This window comes from Sapajus apella, unplaced genomic scaffold (genome assembly GCF_009761245.1).
Source record: "Sapajus apella isolate SASKATOON/1434 unplaced genomic scaffold, GSC_monkey_1.0 scaffold113, whole genome shotgun sequence".
NCBI lineage: Eukaryota > Metazoa > Chordata > Mammalia > Primates > Cebidae > Sapajus > Sapajus apella.
In genome coordinates this window covers 3,413,082-3,421,783 of record NW_022437053.1, presented here as the reverse complement: position 1 = coordinate 3,421,783, position 8,702 = coordinate 3,413,082, and the positions used below count along the sequence as shown (strand labels likewise).

Here is an 8,702-nt window from a genome sequence, read left to right as displayed (position 1 = left end):
CTCCCCTGTCTCTCCTGCCTCCCCTGTCTCTCTTGTCCCCCTGTCTCCCCTGCCTCCCCTGTCTTCCGTCTCTCCTGTCTCTGTCTCTCCTGCCTCCCCTGTCTCTCCTGTCTCTGTCTCTCCTGTCTCCCCTGTCTCCCCTATCTCGCCCTCACAACCCTGACTCCATCTCAGCTCCCATGTGTCTCCCAGGGTGGTCCACGGTTCCGGGGGCCTCACTGAGTCCATGGGTTACCTGTGTCATAGCCCGCGGTGCATCTATCCGGAGGCCTCAGAACAGCACGCCAGCTCATTGATGACTGGCGCATGTTTGTCATTGTCATTGTTGCCACTTTTAGGTGGAAATAAATGCCCTTTCTCATGCAAATCAAACTGCACTGAGATACCACCTCACGCCACTGAGAACGGTGTTCATTAAAAAATCAGGAGACAACAGATGCGGGAGAGGATGTGGAGAAATAGGAACACTTTTACACTGTTGGTGGGAGTGTAAATGAGTTCAACCATTGTGGAAGACAGTGTGGCCATTCCTCAAGCATCTAGAACGAGAAATACCATTTGACCCAGCAATCCCATTACTGGGTATATACCCAAAGGATTATAAATCGTTCTATTATAAAGACACATGCACATGTATGTTTATTGCAGCACTGTTCACAATAGCAAAGACTTGGAACCAACCCAAATGCCCATCAGTGATAGACTGGATAAAGAAAATGTAGCACATACATACCATGGAATACTATGCAGCCATAAAAAACAATGAGTTCGTGTCCTTTGCAGGGACATGGATGAAACTGGAAACCATCACTCTCAGGAAACTGACACAAGAACACAAAACCAAACGCCACATGTTCTCACTCATAAGTGCATGTTGAACAATGAGAACACATGGACACAGGGAAGGGAATATCACACACCGGGGCCTGGGGGGTGACAGGCTAGGGGAGGAATAGCAGGGGGTGGGGAGATTGGGGAGGGATAGCATTAGGAGAAATACCTAATGTAGATGACGGGGCGATGGACGCAGCAAACCACCATGGCACGTGTATACCTACGTAACAAGCCTGCACGACCTGCACACATGCCCCAGAACTTAAAGTATAATAAATAAAGTTTAAAAATGAATAAGTCAATAAATGCCCTTTCTCACTCCCCCTCAGACCTGGCTCAACTGGATGACGTGTGGCTTCAGCGTCCTCTTGTTTTTCACCGTGGCTTTGATTTACAACGCTTCTTGTGCCACATGCTATCCTCCGTCCAACCCTTACTGGACGATACAAGCTTTGCTGGGCGACCCAGTGTTTTACTTGACTTGCCTGGTGACACCTGTCGCTGCGCTGCTGCCCAGGTGCGTGTCCGAGTGGGATGGCGCCCCTGAGCCCCGAGCAAGCCCAGACAGCAGTGACGTTGCTTCTGCCCTGCGTGGGTCTCTGGAAGCGCAAAGACACTACATGCTGAATATCTAATTTTTCTTTTAATGTGCTCTTTCTAGATTGTTTTTCAAATCCCTCCAGGGGAGCCTTTTCCCCACCCAACTGCAGCTGGCACGGCAGTCGGCCAGGAAGTCCCCCCGGAGACTCAACGGTCCCAAAGAGAACTTTGCTCAGGGATGCCTCCCAGGGGACCCAGGAACCGAGCACTCAGAAGGGAGGACCATCAAGACCTCTGTGCCCCTGTCCCAGCCTTCTTGGCACACACAGCAGCCGGCCTGCTCCCCGGAGGCCAGTGGGGAGCCCAGCGTGGTGGACATGAGCATGCCACTGAGGGACCACCCCCTGCTGGAGGGGCTGAGCACGCGGGCCCCCAGGTCCTCCGCTCCAGGGGAGGCTGTCCCGGGAGGGTGTCCTGAGGAGCCCAAGGTGAGAGCTGCCAGCACCGGCAGGGCCACCCCGCTGTCTTCCCTCTTCAGCCTGCCCACCTTCAGCTCAGTCAACTGGATTTCCTCCTTGTCGCTGGTCAGCAGGCTGGGGAGTGTCTTACAGTTCTCCCAGAGCAGCCTGCATGTGGACAAGCGGGACGTGGACTTCCTGTCCAGCCCCGCCCAGGTTGACCAGGACTTCAGGGCCCAGACCACAAACTACTTCTAGGAGCACCTGCAAGGTGGTCGCAGTGAAAACCTTGAAGTAGCCTTTTTTTTATATATGCAACATAGATGTTAATATTATTTATGTTTATTATTTGCACAGAAGAGTTCTAGGGAGATGTGTTTCTAAATGTTTCCAAGGCTAATACAGGGAACGAAAGGTACCAAAAAAGAAAGTTTATTTTTTAAAGTTCTAAGTAGAGTATATTGAACAGAAAAAGAAGAGCTTTAACATATATAAAAGTTTAAAGAAGAGTGACACTTGAAAAGTGTTTAATTTTTTCATCTCATTTTTAAGAACAAGGAGTGTGCCATGTTTTCCTCGACATGTATGAGCTTACTGTCCCTGAGTAGAAACGTAACGCAGCTCATGGTGAACGCAGGCAGGGACGCACCCGGGGAGCAGCCAGCAGAGATGGCCGAGGGCAGAGCCCCCCACGGCTTCCAGTCCCACCGACACGGGAGGGCTGGTGGGCTCTGCTTCAACCAAATGAGGGAAGGGAGACCTCGAGAGAAATTCACGGGTGAGTGCGTCCCAGCGTCCCGTTCCGTGCAGGCGTTTCAGGGAGGCCGCCTCGTCAGTATTACAACCCTGGGGTCGTATTTTGCCTGTTAAATCATAACAAGCAATAAACAGCCTTCACTTTGCAAAGAGAGTGGGTCCACTTCCCACTGTTGTATGAAATGATTCCTATCTGACCTCACAGAGTATGATCTGAAGACACTTCCCTAAAGCAAGTCTTTTTGGAGCCTATGAAGAAGGCAGCATGGCACACACCGTGGCGGCTGTGCCGCCGGCCCCCTGCACCAGGCCATCAGCGCCCTGTGCCAAGGAGCTTGGCCATCTTCAGGCATTTGTCTAATGCGCCATTAGTTCGTCCATCTAAAACTAGAAGAGGAAGGAGAGAAATGATGACAGTCCAAGACAATGACATGACCTGACCTTTCCTGAGCCCGTCTCGATGCTTTGTCACAGTTCTCAGGTGCTGGCTCTGCTCAGCACTGGGGCTGGGCAGGGCGTGCTCCCTGCTGTGTGGGACCCAGGGCCGCTGTGAATGCCTGTCTTCAAGGACAGCAATGCAGAGAGGGTGCAGGATCTGAGGACAAGGACATTCCTAAGCGCAGCGCGTCAGGAAAGAGTGGCTCGTTCCTCAATGAGTGTGGGCCACTGCAGGCCACAGAAAGTGCATCTCACTCCAGTCAAGCAGAAAAGCAGGCCCAGGCTCAGCGCAGGGCCCGAGACACGGTGCCTGGGCTCAGCAACTCAGACCTGGGCTTGGCTTTCGGGGACAGCTTTGTCCTGGGGCGGCCTCTGCTCTGGGGATGTTTGGCTGGAGTCCTCCCAGAACTTATCCACTCACCCCTGTTCAGAGGAGACAGAAGGCTCCTCTCCACATTCCAAACAGCCTCACCCTACACAGACTGCACAACATCTTCAGAACAGTCACTGGCCAATGGAGGGGAACCTCCTGACTGGGGCTTCCAGCTGGAGCTGGGAGAGACGTCTGCATCCCTTAAGTACCCGAGCTGATGCATGAGCAGACATCAGAGGAATATCTAGGCCCTGTTAACTAGGGGAGACACGGGTGGCGGGGTCTTCAGCCAGTGATTTTAGTCCAAAGGTGACGGCCGCCCCAAGCCTGCCTTGTCAAGCCTGGTGCCACCTCCTCTGTTCTTTGAACAACGCACAGAAAAAGAATCTCCTTGGGAAGGTGCACATGCTCCCCGAATTAAGGTAACAGTTGCTAGCAGCAAGGACAAGGACTAGAAGCATATTTACCTGAGTATCTGAGAGTTCCCAATGCCCAGCTTCCAGATTATCCAGCCCTCACAACCAACCTTCTTTCTAGAGGAGGTCACTGGCTTCAGGAATACGCAGCCCACAGCCAGTTTAGAGATATACATGTAAATGGCATTGACAGCTGCTCTTTAGGATGGGGAGCATTCATAGAAATCCACGATGATCATCTATGCAAGCAACTACATTTGATGTCAAACTGAACATAACATGGGGACGAATTTCATGATGATCTCAAAAAAGCAGTCGGTGAAATAGGTTACTAAATCCCAATAACAAATCTAAAATAAGTTGGAAGGCTTGGTGACAAAATAGCTGGGTTAGACATCTGACATTGTACAGGGTGCCTAACTCAAAGTCAAAACCAATGAACCCTTCAGTTCTTGGAGGTCAGCTGTCATGTCCTCTTCACCTTGTATCCCCGGCCCCTTGCACAGAACCCAGCAGTTTGAATGCACTGAGCAGATGTCTGAAGAATCCAAGCATGAGTGTCATCATGCAGCACTAAAGCCATTCCTGCGATAATCGGAGGTAAAGGACAAGTGCTTGCTGTCACGCATTATGATTTAATATTTTCTGTAATTTCTGGCTAATATAACAAGACATACATTCTTCAAAAGAAGGCATGTGAAGTATAAAGACAGCAGGCTGAAAGTAAAAAGGGATTTAATATATAGACAGGCTGTAAAAGAAAGAAGACACGACTATATTAACATCAGACAACAGACTTCAGGCCATAAGGAGGGGCCTGATGATGATAAAGAGCCAACTTCTCAGGACATGAGAATCGCAAGTGGTATACCCCTGATAACCGAAGCTTTAAAGTACACGAAACCAAAATTCACAAATGGGAGAAAGAGACAGATCACGCATATACCCAGACAATCTTTCAGTCACTTATAGAATAGAGGAAAAAGTGGGTGTAGGAGTGAGAGGGACAGGAATTTCTTTATTTGTGACTAGAAAATGCAGACCCAGCTGTAAGTGTGCATGGCCGCAAGTGCTTGGCCGTCACTGCAAACAGAGCAGCTCCCCCCACACAGAAGCGCCCGGGCCAGGGAGGCGCGGGGAGGGGTGCAGAGAGGAGTGAGCTCAGAGAGGGTCCCGGCTCCCCGGCTCTTTGGCCAGGAGGCACCTGTGCCTTCGGTAAGGGGCTGGGACTCTGCTGTGCCCTCCTTCTGCTTTCCTCACATCTCTACTGAAAAGCCCAAGTGGACCTGTTCCCTCAAAGGTAAGGAAGACTTTCCCTAAGTGTCCACGCTGCCACCGCTGCAGAGCCCACGTCCAGGGGTGCTTCTCACACGCAGGGCGGGGGCACATTTGCGGATCACAGAATCAACCTTGTTACCGAACTTGTTGGTCTATTCCCTTTCCCCTTCCCCCTCCTTCCCCCTCCTTCCCCCTCCTTCCCCCTCCTTCCCCTTCCGACAGAGTCCACTCTTGCCCAGGCTGGAGGGCAGGGGCACAATCACAGCTCACTGCAGCCTCAGCCTCCCAGGCCCACAGGGTCCTCCTGCCTTAACCTCCCAAGTAGCTGGGACTACAGGCACCTGCCACCATCCTTGGCTAATTTTTGTATTTTTTGTAGAGATGGGGTTTCGCCATGTTGGCCAGGCTGGTCTCAAACTCCTAGGCTCAAGCAATCTACCTGCCTTAGTGTCCCAAAGTGCTGGGATTACAGGTGTGACAATGCACCTGGCCTTGCTTTACTTTAATGAAATGGCCTTCAGTGGTCTGAGCAAGGCCTGGGGAAGGCAGCTCGCTGCTCCTCCCTCCCAGCCCCTGGGTTCATCTCACTCAGAAGGGAAGCCGGCTCTGTCTCTGAGGCCTCTCATGGCCACTGTTACCCAAGTCCCGAGAGCCCCGCCCAGAAGGTCTTCCCGTGAGGGCTCCTTTTTTCATTTCAACCGAGCCGGCTCTAACACAATGTCAACTGGGGTCTTATGAATGAATCCCTCCTCGTGTCTGTATTTAAAAGCACTATAACACTTTTAAACTATTTGAGCTCAGTTTATACCCAACTTGGGGCAAGTGTTTTGGAAAAACAGAAGTGACAAGAGTGTTTACGGGACACTTAGAATGGTACTGCTGTTCTCTGGTCCTCATTCATCGAACCACAGCTGGAGGCCCTCGCTGGAAAGTACAACATGGCTCAGACTCGGGACGCACAAACCAACCCCTCCCGAGCCGGGCCCAGGCCCAGCCAGTGCACGATGTGCCTCCAACTTTGCCAGGAGACAGTCCCCGGCTTCCTGAATTCCCCGAGCAGCATGCCCACACCCACACGCCGTCCAGCCAGGGCGGGCTGCAGCCGGCTCTTACATTTTCTTCCTAATGAGGATTTTTCAGCGTCCTCAGTTCCTGTTACAAACAGCACACAAAGCCCAGGTTGTTCACTGAACTGCAAAGCTGCCTGCTTTTCACCTTGTCCCGGCCTCTCTGGCTGGAGGGCACCCGCGACCTGGCGAGGCTGGAGAGGCACCCTGGGCCCCAGGTGTCCTCCCAGCTAAGAGCTGGAAGAGAAATATTTCACCTTCTCTAACACCACAGGCAGATTCCTGCTTTACTGCAGAGCGATATTTCCTAGCTCATAATTTAATTATTTTAGAAAGGGTTATCTTTTAGTTTCACAGATTTTAACTTTGCATCTCAAAGTTAAATGACAAAAAATAATAAATAACGCAAGACACACCAGCCCATGCTGCTCCGGCAAATAATCCATAGAGAAACGCAAAACCGCTCTGGACAGCCGGGGCTGGCCCATCTGCGCCTTCGGAATGAAGCTGTGAAGTTTTTTTTTTTTTAATTTATCATTTCTGAAGCCATGAATTTCAAAGGGGCCTGGCCAGGGACACCATCACTAAATAAAAGAAGGGGGTCCTGACTAGCGGGGCTGCCCGAGTTAAGCAATCATGTATTACCCACAGCAGTCCCCACGCTGGGAAGACAGCAGAGGTGTGTAGACAGGGTAGTGCCAAGCGTCTTTCTCATCCTGAATCTCCTTTGTCCAAGCTCAGAGCCTGGGATGAAGACTCACTCTCAGGCCTTTGCGGTGCAAGAGGCTGCCGTGATTATTCTGTTTGGAAAACGCTTCCTGAGCCCTGACCCCGTGGTGCGTGGGTGCTCGTCACCCAGCAGCCCCGAGGGGACCTGGGTGAGCTTCCTTTTTGCCCTCCAGCCCTGCTGGGGCATCAGGACACCAAGAGCCCCGCGCCCACACGCACTTTGATGGAAAGTATCCTGGGCGGGGACACACACCAAGGCTTGCCATCACGTTCTTTTCATCAGCCTAATGGCGGTGCCCGTCCAGGGACATGCAGCTTCCCTGTCTCCCATCCCACCCCCGGGTCCAAACACAGCACAGCTGGAGCCGGGAAATATCCACCAAGTGAATGCCCGTCAGTGCCACACTCACACTGTCTCCCTCAGCACCTGCACGTGCAGTGACTGCAAGACGGCTTTGGACAGATGGGGCACTGAGGCAGCACAGCCCGGCCTCCAAGGCAGTGCTGAGAAGCCCAGTGGAGATTGTGTATTTCACCTGAGACACCCAGAGAGAAGCAGTACCACCTCCTCCCTCCTTCAAATGCAAAAAATCTCCGTAGTTTACGGTTCTTGGGACTTTTGAGCACGGCAGTCTCAAAAATGAGCCAAAGCAGGCAAGGAAGGGCGTGCAAGGCCTTCTCTGGGTGACAGTGATGAAGGGTGAGTCCTTCAGAACACTCTAGTCTGGAAGCCCGGCCCAGTGCAGCGCGACATCTCCGTCATGTGGAAGGCGAATGTCGTCCCCCAGCTGCTGGGTCCACTTCATGGTTGTGAAAGTTTTGTGTGTGTGTGGCTGCAGATATGAGGACACATTCAAGTAATGTGAGACCAAAGAGAGCCGAATTGCAGCACGCGGGCAGGTCCGACAAAATGTGCGTCTTGTCCCGCTGACGTAGCTGAAAGCCGCACAGGAGCAGCGGCGGCATGAGACTGACGCCCAGGAAGCCCTGCCTCTCCTCCAGGCTCGTCTGAAATTGCCACCAAGGCGTGGCAGTGGGGAGCAGAGGCCGCCTCCATCTCTGCCCAGCCCCATGGGGGAGGCTGAGCTGCCCTGCCCAAGCAGAGTACGCGGGTCCTCTAAAACCACCCTCCATGTTGGGACAAGATTTCAGTTCATCCTCATGGCTGAACGCTGGGGTGGACAGCCCACCCTGCACTCCTCAGAGCCACTGAGGGGCCCTGGGTATGGCCTGGCATGCAGCTCACTGGCGCTGCTCACGGGTCCTTGCCCCTGTGACCCTCCTCCTCCTCCCGCCCCAGGGTGTTTTGCCTGGGATGTGACCGTGCACACATCTCTGCAGGTGTCTCAGGAGCAATGACCACAGGTTGGCTCTTACACTAGTACCCCTCTGCGCACCTCGTCCTGCCCTCGGACCCCGTCCCCCTCCCGGGCACCATGGTTTCCCTTACCCTCAGTCCACCCTTGAAAACAACTACCAAACATATCCTGTAGGAGGTGCTCCATGGCATTGGTAATCATTCCTATAAAATCTCATAACAGCGATACTCAAGGCATACTCAACCTCACTGATCAACAGAGAAAAACGAATTAAAACCACAGTGAGATGGCACCCACCCCCATTAAGAAGGCTTTCTGGGCCATTTGAACAATGAGGAAACGTGCTGGTGAAGATGTGGAACCCAACCTGTGTGCTGCCGGGGGGAATGCAAAATGGCGCTGCCGTCGGAAGCAACGTGGCAGGTCCTCCCAGAGTCAAACGCAGAATGACCACCTGACCCGGCAGTCTCACTTCCGGTGTCCACCCAAACCCT

The 8,702-nt window shown here is 52.7% G+C and overlaps 1 protein-coding gene across 3 annotated transcripts in view; it reads left to right on the top strand.

Moving 5' to 3' along the window:
• ATP10A (ATPase phospholipid transporting 10A (putative)) overlaps positions 1 to 2,738 on the top strand; it is a 157,097-nt gene extending 154,359 nt beyond the window's left edge. The window contains exons 20-22 of one of the 3 annotated variants that reach the window (XM_032259964.1): positions 1,164 to 1,351; positions 1,496 to 1,810; positions 2,511 to 2,738. In XM_032259964.1, the coding sequence (XP_032115855.1) occupies positions 1,164 to 1,351; positions 1,496 to 1,810; positions 2,511 to 2,580 (573 nt within the window). In that variant the 3' untranslated portion in view covers positions 2,581 to 2,738. Of the gene's footprint in view, positions 1 to 1,163; positions 1,352 to 1,495; positions 2,356 to 2,510 lie in introns of those variants that run through there. The other 2 variants (XR_004263261.1, XM_032259962.1) reach the window with 2 other exon arrangements.
• Positions 2,739 to 8,702: the final 5,964 nt, after the last annotated feature.